The 14124-nt window shown below is 31.3% G+C and overlaps 5 protein-coding genes across 5 annotated transcripts in view; 2 read left to right on the forward strand and 3 right to left on the reverse strand.

Moving 5' to 3' along the window:
• Positions 1-1006: 1006 nt before the first annotated feature.
• On the forward strand, positions 1007-2790 carry Phum_PHUM397360 (uncharacterized protein; the record flags this gene model as incomplete). The annotated part of the gene is made up of 4 exons (XM_002428652.1): positions 1007-1273; positions 1690-2342; positions 2431-2631; positions 2727-2790. The coding sequence occupies 4 exons, from the start codon at positions 1007-1009 to the stop codon at positions 2788-2790; spliced, it is 1185 nt and encodes a 394-aa protein (XP_002428697.1).
• Positions 2791-4673: 1883 nt separating this feature from the next.
• On the reverse strand, positions 4674-6776 carry Phum_PHUM397370 (uncharacterized protein; the record flags this gene model as incomplete). The annotated part of the gene is made up of 7 exons (XM_002428653.1): positions 4674-4810; positions 4915-5097; positions 5198-5347; positions 5435-6055; positions 6161-6257; positions 6340-6547; positions 6631-6776. The coding sequence occupies 7 exons, from the start codon at positions 6774-6776 to the stop codon at positions 4674-4676; spliced, it is 1542 nt and encodes a 513-aa protein (XP_002428698.1).
• Positions 6777-7145: 369 nt separating this feature from the next.
• Phum_PHUM397380 (uncharacterized protein) lies at positions 7146-7559 on the reverse strand (the record flags this gene model as incomplete). Its single annotated transcript, XM_002428654.1, has 1 exon — positions 7146-7559. The coding sequence occupies one exon, from the start codon at positions 7557-7559 to the stop codon at positions 7146-7148; it is 414 nt and encodes a 137-aa protein (XP_002428699.1).
• A 144-nt stretch (positions 7560-7703) lies between these two features.
• On the reverse strand, positions 7704-8190 carry Phum_PHUM397390 (Ribonuclease P protein subunit p20, putative; the record flags this gene model as incomplete). The annotated part of the gene is made up of 2 exons (XM_002428655.1): positions 7704-7970; positions 8041-8190. 2 exons carry the CDS (start codon positions 8188-8190, stop codon positions 7704-7706), a joined length of 417 nt encoding a protein of 138 aa, XP_002428700.1.
• A 142-nt stretch (positions 8191-8332) lies between these two features.
• Positions 8333-14124, forward strand: part of Phum_PHUM397400 (neuralized, putative) — a gene marked incomplete at both ends in the record, with an annotated part of 8091 nt that continues 2299 nt past the window's right edge. The window contains 18 exons of the mRNA XM_002428656.1: positions 8333-8470; positions 8767-8985; positions 9069-9207; positions 9324-9592; positions 9684-9884; positions 9959-10085; positions 10170-10380; positions 10454-10721; positions 10817-11031; positions 11127-11320; positions 11399-11563; positions 11638-11872; positions 11957-12083; positions 12161-12382; positions 12464-12550; positions 12632-12807; positions 13073-13158; positions 13270-13430. Coding sequence (XP_002428701.1) covers positions 8333-8470; positions 8767-8985; positions 9069-9207; positions 9324-9592; positions 9684-9884; positions 9959-10085; positions 10170-10380; positions 10454-10721; positions 10817-11031; positions 11127-11320; positions 11399-11563; positions 11638-11872; positions 11957-12083; positions 12161-12382; positions 12464-12550; positions 12632-12807; positions 13073-13158; positions 13270-13430 — 3240 coding nt within the window. The remainder of the gene's footprint in view (positions 8471-8766; positions 8986-9068; positions 9208-9323; positions 9593-9683; positions 9885-9958; positions 10086-10169; positions 10381-10453; positions 10722-10816; positions 11032-11126; positions 11321-11398; positions 11564-11637; positions 11873-11956; positions 12084-12160; positions 12383-12463; positions 12551-12631; positions 12808-13072; positions 13159-13269; positions 13431-14124) is intronic.

Raw genomic sequence — 14124 nt, forward strand, 5'->3', positions numbered from 1 at the left:
CGCACGGAGAAAAGTACCAAAAAAAAATGGAGTTTATACAGTAATTTATCACTTTTTTTTTTTTTTTTTTTTTTTTTTTAATCTTTATTATATTAATATATTAATATATATATATATGCGGTATTAAAATAATTATTTATATATATTATATAAAAATATATTTATTAATTGTACGTGTTTTTTTGCAAAAAAAAAAAATGAAAAAATGAATAAAAAAAACGATTTTTTTTTTGCTTATGGAATCGGCAAATAAAGCTTATTTAAAAAAATTAATTTGTTGTATTTTTCTTTTTTTTTTGGGGGGGGGGTGGAGGGGAAGGGGTCCTTTCTCACGGTAAAGCATTTACCAAAAAATTTAATAATTTGTAAATAAATAAAAAAAAAAGAAAAGTCGGAAAATTCCTCGTTTGGCTATAATAAATTTTTTTTTCGCGGATAATTATTTTAATTTTGTGCGTCGACTGATGACGTTTCATTACGTAACTTAGAAGTTTTTATATTTTATATTTAAAAAAAGAAAAAAAAACGAAAATAAATGATTTCGTTGGCGATTTACGTTAAAAAGATTAATAATAATAAAGAAAATGTATTGTTTAATGGTAAACGACCGACGGTAGTCGTCGTGATTTGCGGTACGACAGAAGTAGATGCCGTGAACCGTAGCAAAAGTTCGTTTAAAAAAAAAAAAAAAAAAAAAAAAATATAAAATAAAATAAAATAAAATTCAATATGGAGGACGTAGCGTTTAGTTTATGGGATTGGAAAAATCGATCAATTATTTAATCGAATAATATTTTACGTCACGTTACATAATAATTATTATCGTGTGAATAAAATGTTGGAAATTGATAAAAAATAAAAAAAACTCAATTAAATGTGATAATATAAAAAAAGGGGGGGGAAAAAAAAAATGTCTAAAACATCACCCATAATTAACGGTGAAAACAATTGTGGCGGCGGCGGCGGCGGTGGCGGTGGTGGGGATTTCGGGAATGCGAATGTCAACATGGTTTCCATAATGGATTCACGTCCAAACAAAAATCAAGATTTCGCTTCTAATCAAGATAAATGCCCTAAATTATATTCGTGTGATTTTGACCACATGTATGCGAGTGTTAATGATGTTTCTTGCGGTGGTAATCAATTTAAGGATACAGAAACAAAACAATTAAAAGAACTTTTGTTATTGAATTTAGATTTGATACAACAACAATCAGAGCAAATTGTCACTAAGGATAAACAAATAGCTGAATTGAAACAAGATTACGAAACGGTAGTCATTTTTTTTTTTTTTTGTTTTATCTTATTTTTCTTTTTTTTTTTTTTAATTAATTAATTATACGTATTATTTTATGAATGAATTTTTTTTTTTTAAATTTCAAACTGAGAGAAGCCATTGTCTTCCAACCGATAATGATTTCAAACATGTCTTGAAATTTGTTATTATTTATTTAATTTTAATTATTTTTTTTTTTTTTTTCTATTCGTGTTCGAACTTGAAATATTTGAATCACATTTAAAGAAATAATTTTTATTCATTATAATTTTTAAATTTATTATTTATTTCCTTGATGACAAATTATTATTTGGCTAGAATTGAAAATTTTGATTTGTGTAAAATAATAAATTTAAAGAAAAGTTTTGTAATTTTTGATTAGTTATTGGAAAAAAAATTTATTAAAATTTTAGTTGAAATTAAGATTTGAAAGAATGGAAAGAAGAGTCACTCTTAAAAGACATAAGGGAAGTTCTACTGAAAAGTCTGAAGCAAGCATCGCATCTCAGGTAAATTCAAACAGCACAACAATAGTACAAAGTGACATGGATAAAAAGTCACCGCTTATGGTTACTGCAAAAGATGAAGTTGAACCTGGAAAAGACACATTGGAAATATTAAATTCGAGAAAGCAAGTGTATAAAAGAAATAGTCAAGAAGGTGACTCGAGTAAAAGGAGAAGAGTTAGCACCGGGTCTGGAACTTTGAAAAGTGTGTCCTCTTGTAATAAAAAGAAAAGAACTACTAGTTTGTGTTCTGATAAGAACACAAAAAACTCTGGTGTCATGTCAGAAATAAGTTATGGTGAAACTGATAAAAAAACTATTAAAGAAATATTAAAACTAAAGACTGATTCCACTTATTATACAATAATCGGTGAAAGTGATAGTTGCTGGTCGACTGGAGAAGTGGAAAATTTTAAAGAAGAAGAACAAGTTCAAGTACCCACATGGAGAGAAAAACCAGTTGCTCCCTGTTATGTCATGGAGGGTACAGAAAATTTGGGTGATGATGTTTTTAGTAAAAGACATCAAAGGCTTGAAATCGATGAAAGAAGAAGGAAAAGGTTAGTTGGTACTATTGCAATTTTTTTTAATCGCCGCCAATGAATTATTGTAGTATTATTATTATTATTATTATTTATTTAATTTCAGATGGGACATTCAAAGAATAAGAGAACAAAATCATGTTGATAAGCTCAAACAAAAATTAAACAAACATCAAAACACACAATCATCATCAGAACATCCTCTGTCATCGTTTTTCCCATCGATTGATGATCTTGAAGAAATATCAATCGAAGATGGACTTCCCGTTTTAGCATTCGGTTTAGAAATACCTTTTTTCGAAACCAGGTGAGAATTGTGATTACAAATGAAAAAAATTGAGAGTCAAACTTTAAAAATGTCTTTTAATATTTGTTTTGTTTGTTTCAATATGACAATTTCAGTGAATTTAGTTTACCATGGAGTTTACATTTGCAAAAAAAACAAAAACTTTCATCAGCAAGCTAGGAATGGTTTACATGGGGTGACATAACACCCCCTGAACAACGATGATGATGATGATGGCGGGCTGCATGGACAGTTCATAGACTCAGGTCAAATTAATTATAATAAACGTAAAAGAATAAGAAAGGTTCTAGTCTCTATTAGTTTTTCAAAAACATGCTCAGAATCTTTATGTTGACTTTTTTTTTTTTTTTTTATTGAATCATTGTAGTAAAATGTGTGGAAAAGAGGCCTGGAAATTATACGAACGAATGATTTGGAAAATTTAAATGAATTATCGAAAGCGTGCAATCGTCATTTTTTTATTATTATTATTATTATTATAATTACTATTATTATTATTATTATTTTTTATGTACGGGGCATAAAATGCAAGCGAAATGCTTCACGCTTTTTTTTTGTTTTTTTTTTTTTTTTTTTTAAGAAAATGTAAAAACTCGTTTATGTAAAACAACGTTGAGAGAAAGAGAAAGAAAGAGAGAAAGAGAGAGAGAGAGAATATTTTTGGATGTGAATATAAGCATATTGTGATTCGAATGAGTACAATCTTTCACAAACACACACACGCACACACACACACTTGGGACAAATATATATAATAATAATAATAATAATGATTTGCCATGATGATGAAAAAAGAATTTTGTTTTTTGTTTTGGGTTTTTTGGTTTACTCGTTCTCTCATTTTCTATCATTAATTAATTATTATATTTGTTTTTAAAATGATTAAAAATACGTAATAATCGAGTATATGAAATATGCGTGCGTGGGTGGGTGCGAACGAATCGATATTACAATTATTAGGAAATGTAAAAATTTTCTTTTTCCCCCCCCCCCTCCCCCCGTGTGGTTTTTAAATGATAAGAAGGTAAAATGTGTGTCGATAAAAAAAAAAAAAAAAAAAAGAAGAAGGTAAATCCCCAAGAAAAATAATAAATTTGTTTTATTTATCATTATTATTCTCTTATTATTATTATTATTATTATTATTATTCTCTTATTATTATTATTATTATTGCATTTGATTGTTGTTGTGAAATGAGAAAGAGAAAGAGAGAGAGAGAGAAAATTGTTTTATTAGAGAATGAGTGAAAGAAAGAGGAAGAAAGATAGAAGGGATGAGGGAAAAAGAGAAAAAGGGAGAGGGGGGAGAAGAGAGTTAAAGAGAGAGAGAGAGAGAGAGACGGGAAGAGAGTAAGAGAGAGAGAAAGAGAATGAGAAAAAAAATAATTTTTTTTTTTTATTTGTAGTATAATTTTTTTTATAAAAAAAATCTGTTATTAGAATTGAGTTATAGTATAAAAAAAAAAATTCACTTAAATTTAATTTTTTTTTTTTTTCATTTTATTATTATTATTATTATTATTATTATTTTTCCTTAGTTGCTCATTTTATCGATTAAATTTTATCATTATTATTATTATCATTATTATTATTTATTCATTGTAAAAAAAAAAAAAATTTCTTTTTACGACATCTTAATGTATATTTATATGTATAAATTTTAAATTGGTATAAAAATAGAAAAAAAAAAACCAAAAAGGAAATAATAATAATAATAATAATAATAATAATGATGTTTTTAATTATTTTTATTTTTTAATATTATTTTTTACCGTTATTATTATTATTATTATTATTATTATTATTATTATTATTATTATTATTATTATTATTATTATTATTATTATTATTATTACGATTATTACGATTATTAAAAGTACAAAAAAAAAAAAAAAAAATTAAAAATCTTTATAAATTTTAATCTTAATTAATGTATTATTATTATTATTATTGTTACATTTAGAAAATGAACGACAGGGATGTCGAATATGTCAAAAATTTATTATTATTATTATTATTATTTTTTTTTTTTTTTTTTTTTTCTTAATAGTCTGCAGAATTATTTGCCAAATAATCTCGTCTTCCAATGTTGCTGGCAGCTTTCGATTGAACAGCTTCGAGTTTTGGACAATTTGTTATCCTGTGTCCGAGTCCACCGCAATAACTGCAACCTCTTTCATCTGAAAAAAGAAAATTGTTAAACGTTGGTTTAAGGTTTTATTTAAAATTTCAACTCCATTTTTTGTATTATTGTTATTATTATTATTATTATTGGAATTCTCACCTCCGAGATCTAAATATTTTTCATTTTCAGATTTCAAATTAGCTAAAAACAATGGAACTTTTTGATTTGCTTCCATTAGTAAATGTTTTAAATCTAATAAAACGGATTCGTCGTTTGCTTTGTTAACGAACGTTGTCGCTATTCCCGTTTTTTCCGATCTTCCCGTACGACCGATTCTATGAACTGTGAAAAGACAAAGAGAGAAAATTAATTAATTCCCGAGGGAAAATTTATTTACGTATGTATTTAAATATGCCATTTTTTTTTCTTTCTAAATTTCTACCGTAATTTTCTACGTCGTCCGGCATGTCGTAATTTATGACGTGTTGAACGTCTGGAAAATCTAAACCTTTTGATGCCACGTCCGTAGCAACGAGTACGTCTTTTTTACCGCTTCGAAACGCTTCCACGGATCTAGATCGTTCTTCTTGATCTGAAAACATTTGTTTTTTGCTATGGTTAAGAGTGTCGGGGGATATGCGATAGACCGAGAGAGTAAATGAATAATACTCGACAAAACCTTTTCCTCCGTGAATGGCCACAGCTTCGACTCCTTTTAATAAAAGGTATTCGTGTATCGCGTCGACATCTTGTTTTTTTTCAGCGAATATCAAAACCGGAGGAGCCGTTTTTTGGAGGCATTCCAAAAGGTAAACGACTTTGGCTTCTTGTTTGACGTATTCGACTTCTTGAATTACGTTCATCGATGCTGCTCCCGCTCTCCCGACGTTTATCGTTATGGGTTTGACGAGAGCGGATCGTGCGAAATTTTGTATTTTTTTCGGCATCGTCGCGGAAAATAAAAGTGTTTGACGTTGTCCTTTGAAAAATGAAAATATCGTTCTCACGTCTTCTTCGAAACCCATGTCGATCATTCTATCGGCTTCGTCCATGCAAAGGTATCTGCACACGTCGAGTCTTATTAATTTTTTATCCAGCATGTCCATCAGCCTTCCAGGGGTTGCGACCAGTATGTGAAGGCCTCGTGCTATGACTTCCAAGCTTTCGGATACGGGAACGCCTCCTATCCCGAGGCAACAACGAATTTCGGGAAATCCGCTTTCAAGTAGGGATTTACAATAGTATTGAAAAATATCGTGAGTTTGTTTGGCTAATTCTCTGGACGGACATATTATCAAACCTGGAAAAAACGAATGTTCGATTTTTAATCGATTTGGATTTGCCGAAGGGGGGGGGGAAATAACTTGCCATAAGGTCCTTCGTTTTTAATAAATGGTAATTTTACTTCTTGTTCCAGGCAAAACATTATGAGTGGAAGAACGAAAACTAATGTTTTCCCGCTTCCGGTAAACGCGATGCCAATCATGTCTCGTCCAGATAACCTTGAGAAAAGAAAATTTATTCCGAAATCAAAATACGGTAAAAATAATTTTTTTTTTATTAATTTTAAATAATTAATTACACGGTGGGAAGGCCCTGGATTTGAATAGGAGTCGGTCTCATTATTCCCCTTTTTTGTAATGCGACGAGGAGAGGTTCTGGAAATTTCATTCCTTTGAAATCTTTTATCGGCGGTGGAATATCTTCTCCTTCGACTAAAATTCTCAATTTGTTTCTCACTCTATTATGTCTCTTTTCTCCCAAAGCTAAAATACATTTGGGTGCAGTCCAGCTGTAAGAGGAGGAATGAAATTCATTTTTTCATAACTTTATAATTTCATAACATTTGAAGTTTTGCGATTGAATCTACCATACCTTGTTTTTATAGGATCAGCATATTGGATACCTTTGGCTAATTCTGCGACTCCCATGAGTGCTTTTTTTTCAGCGACACTTTCCAATATTTTTTCTTCTTCTTTCAATTGCTTTTCCATGGCACTTTCTTTCTTGGCTTCGGCCATTTTTTTAAGTTCGTTGTGTTGGTCAAGTAATGAAATATTCCACTTTCTACCCCACACCTAAAATTTTTTTCTTGTTGGTAATATATGAAACAGAGTCTTGGAAATTAAAAGATTCACACATACCTGTCCATCATCATCATCATTGTCCAATTCGTTTTCACTTGACGATTTCCCTTTATTTTGACGTTCTTCATCTTGTTTTATCTGATTCACTCTCCCGAGTTTGGCCAATTGTTGCTTTTTTCTTTCCTTGACAGGAACATAAGGCACATAATCATCATCAGACTCGCTGTTTTTTTCTTCTTGCCTGTATCTTTTTCTTTCGTTTGTTTTTTCCGATTCCATTTTTTTTTTTTTTTAAAAAATTTTTCAATGCATTTGACAAGCTCTTGCGACAAACAATTGAAGTAATATAAAAATAGGACTAACAACTTCTGAATATTCCAAAGTACTTTGACCTGATAATTTACGACACAGTAAAAACTTAAACACAAAAATCAATGTAAGCACGCTTAAACTCCAAGTTGTACAAAGTAATCCGTTTTTAATTTGACCACATAGATACATTCGAATGAAGACAATTATGCAAAAATAACAGTTCAATCCATCTGCGATAAATAATGGAAGGAAAATTGACCACCAATTGAGTTCTTTAAAGTAAACTAATCCGTCCAATTTGAAAGCCAATAAAATTGTAAAAATTGTCAAAGATAAGACATTTAGCCAAATTTCAAACACTGATATTCCCAAAAAGCTCAATATTTCTCTCAGGCTAAAAAACATGACCCTTGGTTCAGGATAGAGTCAACCTGAAATTATTACATTATACTACTGTATTGTAACCTTTCATAAATAAAATAATCGATAATGAATCCTTTGTATTGATAAAAATTAAAATTAATCGATTGAAGAGTGACTGACCAATTATTAAAAATTATGTTTTCTATAAACTCTCACATGAACGGCAGAATTCGATCTGGATTTAGAAAAGGATTTTTCATTATCGTTAATCGGTTGATAATCGTCAATAATTTCCACCGTCGATGTGTTTACAGCTAAATCTACAGTGTGTGAAAGTTTTTCTTGTAAAATTAATGCGATGTTAATGGCAGTGTTCACTGCAGCTCCTAAACCGTGAATAACAATTTCGGAAAAACCTTCTTGAAAGAGTTTATGACACTTTGTTATTTGACACTGAAAATCATCATTAAATTTATCATTTATTTAATTGGTTTCATAACCAAAGAAATATTAAATATTTTACCTGAAGATGAGTGGAATTGTTAACGTAAATATCGTTTTCACGTTTTGGAAGTTTAGGAGGAGCTCTTTTTCTAAATTGATGATTATTATATACTGAATTTTTAGGCTTTGATTTAATTTTAGATTTTTTAACTTGACAACTTTCCATCATTGATCAAATAACATCATTCTATAATTTTTCTTTATCGCATAGAATGGTAATAAAAAATATATTCAAAACTTTAAAGTATGTTTTTTTTTTTTATTAATAATGGGTAATTTCAATTGTTGGCAGCAGTTTTATAAATGGAGACATGGCCGCTTTCCATCAAAAATGCGGGGATAGGGTGATTTTAACAAATAATCAACAAACAGCCGTAAGAAATTTTTCAGAATTTAATAACGGCATCGTATTAAGTAGCGAGCCTCTTTTGGATAATAGTTTGTTTCAAGTAAAAATTGATAAAGCTGTGAGTTTAATTCATCATTTTTTCCCATAATGACCTTTTAGTATAATGTAAATAATCTTTTTTTTTTTTTTTTTATATTTTTGTTTTTTATTAAAAAATTAAAATAAATTTAAATATTAATAAATACATCATCACGTTAATTACTTCATTTATTAATAATTTAATTTTTAGCGTAAAATTTTTCATCAATCTAAAAAAAAAAATTAAATATTTGTTTTCCTTACCTTTTGTAATTCTAAAAAAACTTTGAACTATTATTTAAAAAATTTTATTTTAAGATTAATTCATGGAGCGGCTCAATCGAAATAGGTGTGATTTCATGCAATCCAGACAACTTGGAATTGCCAGCAAGTGCTACTGAATTAAAACAAAATTGCTGGATCTTGTCGGGAACTTCTATTCTTCAAGATGGCAAAAGTTCCGGAGATGAAGCTTACGGAACAGACCTTGAGAAATTGAGCGAAGGAGATGTTGTTGGAGTTATGAGAACTGATAAAGTAAATTATTTATACATTTATATCTTAAATACATAATGCTTAGTTAAATAAAATTTTGCATAATTTAAAAATTAATATTTTAGGGGGAACTAAAATTTTTTATCAATGGTGAGTCACAAGGTGTTGCAGCCAGAAATATACCTGAAAAAGTCTATGCTATTGTCGACTTGTATGGAAGATGTGCTCAGGTTTCCATTATTCCTTCTTTACCCTCTTCTGAAAGTGAGTAATTTTTATATATTTTTTGGTTACAATATCAAAGTGCCTGGTTGTAAATAATATTATTATGATTGTCATATCAATTAACAGGTTTAATTTTTTATTTTTTTCTATTTCAGTGGCAATAGATTATGCAATTTCTGAAAGGCAAGATGAAAGTCAAACTGCAGATCTCATGAACAATCTTACATTAAATGTTAACATTCCACAGACTGATATGCAAGGTAAACCAATATTAGGAGATCGTTTACGATTTCATGCTAGACATGGTATGCTAGTCAAACTAAGTTGCAATGCAAGGACTGCGGAAAGACTTAAACCATTAGATGAATTTAATAACGGAGTCGTAATGACACATAGACCACTCAAAAATGATGAATTGTTTGAGGTAAAACTCTTGTAAAATAAATACATTATAATTTGCTGTAATTAAGGTGTAAATTTTAATTCTCGAAAAATAATTTCTGTCCATTTTCCAGATTCGAATCGATAGATTGGTAGATAAATGGTCTGGTAGTATTGAAGTCGGAGTTACCACACACAATCCAAATAAGTTAGAATTTCCTGCGACAATGACTAATATGAGATCAGGCACTACAATAATGTCCGGTTGTGGGATTTTAACAAATGGAAAAGGTACAAGAAGAGAATATGGAGAATTTAATTTAGATGAATTACAGGTACGCAATTCAATTACGTTCTTCACTTTTAATGATGAAAGTGTGGCTTTTTTATGCAAATTTTTATTATTTAGGAAGGTGATAGAATAGCTATGATGAGAAAAAGTAATGGGAATCTTCATTATTTTATTAACGGTTTAGACCAAGATGTTGCTGCTGAAAAAGTACCTGAACTCGTATGGGGTGTTGTTGATCTTTATGGTATAAAAATTATCTTGAATTAAATTTTTTTTTTGTTTTAATTCTATTTTTGTTAAAAATTAGGTTCGCATATTTCTATTGTAGGTATGACTGTCAAGGTGACAATTGTAGACAGAGATGAAAGAGAAGAACAAAATTTAATGACTAGGAGAAATACAGAACTTAGAGATTATCAAATATCCCTTAGAACTTGCAATTTTGCAGAAGAAGACGGAGGTGATAGATTAGCATTTCATCCAAAATGCGGAACTCATGCTGCAGTTATAAACAACGGTAAAACAGTTCACAGACCGAAGTAAGTTTTTTTTTTCTGACGTTAAATTAAAAACTCCAAGGAAAAAAAAAAAATTAAATAATTTAATTTTTAGTGCCATGGATGATTTCAATAACGGAGTGGCTCTTACCAATCGTCCGTTAAAACCAAACGAAATATTTGAAATCAGGCTTGACAAAATGGTGACGAAGTGGGCAGGATCCATCGAAATCGGTGTCACCACGCACAGTCCAAACGATTTAGAATATCCGACAACGATGACAAACGTTAGATCGGGAACGTGGATGATGACGGGTAATGGCGTCATGCACAACGGATCAACAATCATCGACGAATACGGTCATAATTTGGATAGGCTAAAAGTAATTATTTTCCATATGAGCCTCGGAAAAATATTAGTCAAATAATTTTTTTTTTTTATTTCGACATCTTTAATGCTTAATTTAATGTGTTAAAGATTGGTGATAGAGTGGGCGCGTCCAGAAAAGAAAATGGATCTCTTCATTTTTACGTTAATGGAGTCGATCAAGGTGTAGCAGCCGTAAATGTTCCAGATTGTGTGTACGGAGTTATCGACCTTTACGGTCAGGCGGCACAAGCCACATTAATTGATGTTTTAGATTACAGTCCAGATACGGATAATTCAAGCGTGTCCAACACAACCCTCTACGGGTACATCAATTAATAATAATATATTAATTTTTCACGTGAGCTGTCACGGGCATTAAAATTTTAATTGATATTTTTTTTTTTTTTTTTTTTTTTAGGGATCTAAGATTTTATCACGTTCACGGGAGAAACGCAAGAGTTTTTAATAATGGGTTAACTGCCGCTCGAACCAGAACTTTTGGAGAATTCAACCATGCGATTGTAATAACGAATAGGCCGTTAAAAGAAGATGAAATGTTTGAAATAAAAATCGAAACGTTAGTAGATCGATGGAGCGGAAGCATAGAAGCGGGTAATTTTTTTTGTTGTTGGATGTTTTAATTTTATTCCTGATAAAAACGTTATATCATCATTATTATTTAACTTACAGGTGTGACATCGATTCGACCCGATGAATTTGATTTTCCAAGCACTTTAACCGACATGGATCACAATACGTGGATGCTGTCGGGTTCTTCGGTGATGAAAGACGGTTTGACACTTAAAAGTGGTTATCCATGCGATTTGGATACGCTTCCTATCGGGACCAGAATCGGTAAGTTTACTGCAATTTTATCGGGAATTAAGTTTTGAAAAATGTTTTTATATTTTCTTTTTTTCAAAAAATAGGATTAATGAGGCATAGCGATGCAACATTGCATTATTACATAAACGGTGTTGATCAAGGTTCTGCATGCGAAAACATACCGCTCGGTGTTCATGGCGTCATTGATTTGTACGGTCAATGCGCTCAAGTTTCCATAATTAATTCGTCGGAAAAAGTTTCTAATCCTTGTGCTAATACGATGGTGAATAGCGAATACGCGTTGAACGCCCCGCAAATTCCTCTAGAAGTTATTCACAGGTAGTTGGTTGTTGATGAAACTCGTTCGTAAGACTTTAGAGTTGATACGATCTAATAAGTATTAAATTTCTTTTTTTCTAACAGTCTCAGTACGTGTAGTGGTAAGAATATAGTTTTGGAAAATTGCAATACTGTGGCTTACAGAAACAAAAATTATGCTCATGGCTTGGTGTTCAGCGCTCAGCCATTAGAAAATGACGAGTATTTCGAGGTGAGTGTAAAAGGATGCGACGAAATTTTCACGACATACTTATTCAACACTTTTCTCGCAAAAAATTCTTTTCAAAGGTATCTTTAATGGAGACTTCGAAACAATGGTCGGGATCTTTACAAATCGGCGTGTCAACGATCACCTTGTCCGACTCTTTTCAACCTGCCAACCTACCACCCGTCATGTCTGGAATTTCTTACGATACTTGGTATTTGTCGGGGAGCGATGTTAAAAAAAACCACTCCACCCTCAAAACGAATTATTGTCCTAGTTTGGAATGGTTAACTCCGGGTCACAAGGTTATTAAAATGGCTACGCTAAGGATCGTAATTTGACCGTTGAATTTTTTTTTCCTTAATTGAAACGTTATTAATTTTCAGGTGGGAGTTCGAAGAACGAACGATGGATGTTTAAAATTTACTCTGGATGGAAATGATTTGGGAGTTGCTGCAACAAACGTACCAAAGGTGAAAAACAATTGATTTCTAGCAAAAGCTTATTTCGAATTTATTTCGCATACCCACTGGCTTTTTTTTTTCTCTCTGCAGAAAATTTATGCTGTTGTGGATGTTTTCGGATCTGCGACGAAGATTTCAGTCACGAGCATGAAGCGTTCAGGACTTTTCCAATCCATAAACGATTCATCGGTGACATCAAATCAATCGGCGAAATTGCAAGATTCCGTTGACACTTTAGGAGACGCCATTCCCACATCATCGAAATTGTAAGTCGATTTTTTTCTCTCTCATCAATTAAAATAAAATGACGACCATTTCCAAAATCCAAGGAAGGGAGCGATAACGTTTTTGCGTTTATATCTACAAATCGGGATTTCATTTTTTTTTTTTTATCATGATGCTTTTAACTTTCTTCTATTCCCCCATTTTCCCCTTTTTCAGACAATATAATAAAAACCCCTCTCATGTTGTTGTCTCAAGCGACAAAGATTCTTTCTAATTCAATGTTTATTTTATTTGGCGACCAAACAGAGAGTACGGGTATGATTCGGGCGGAGGAGGTGAAACGGGTACTTTGTCGTCCTACGACATTCATCCAAATCTCACGATTAATCAAGGTAATTAGAAAAAAAAAAAAAAAAAAAAAAAAAAATTTTCTTTTCGAATGTAATGGAGTTATATAAACTTTATGTTTCACCCTGTTTTTTGTTTTGTTGTTGTTGTTCAAGGTCAAGGGGATGAATCGGCCGACACTAATTTCGCATTAAGTGAATACCACGGTAGAAATATAAAATTATTAGAAAGAAAATTGGGAGCGAAAAGAGTGGCGAGTTACAATCAAGCCGTTGTTATATCACAGAAACCTTTGCAAAAAGGTCATCCGTATCAGGTATTGATTTGAGTTCATTAGAATGGAAGAAAAATTTTATATTATTATTATTATTATTATTATTATTATTATTATTCACCATTAAACACGACAAGGCTACTTGTCGGAGTTTTTAAGTATTTATCCGAGGTTTCTACCCGATTCCTTAGGGACAAATACTCGAATTTCGGTGGTGCCACTTATTATAAGATAGCACCACATCAATTCTTGAAGGTCTTCCTGAGTCCGTCTTTATTCGATGGGAACGATTTGTCTCCTGAACTGGGCTCCGGTGACTAACATCTTTGGAGTGGCCAGGGTCAGAAGCAGTGAAATTCACGTTCTCGTCGAGCTGCCTCAGGTCGACAGTAGAACAAGATTTTGTTTTTGGTTCTTATTTTCTCTAAATAAATTTTTGTTTTGTTTTGTTACAGATTCGCGAAGGTTACGGTATAAAAAATTTTATATTTTCCGTTGGAACGATGATAAAAATTTTAGTTGACAACGAATCCAAGCTACGAATATTTATAAACGATTGCGATTTGGGTGTTGTCGCGAGCGATTTACCCAATTCCGTGTATGCCGTCATCGATTTGAACGGTCGCTGCGAAGAGATTTCCATAGTTTCGGAAAAGATACAAATCCGAGGGAGCGAACTCCAGGATTGTCAGAAGGAAAAAGCCGATTCGGAAATACAGGAAAAATATCCGGAGGA

The sequence above is a fragment of the Pediculus humanus genome, genomic scaffold, assembly GCF_000006295.1.
Source record: "Pediculus humanus corporis 1103172107895 genomic scaffold, whole genome shotgun sequence".
In the NCBI taxonomy this organism is placed as follows: Eukaryota; Metazoa; Arthropoda; class Insecta; order Psocodea; family Pediculidae; genus Pediculus; species Pediculus humanus.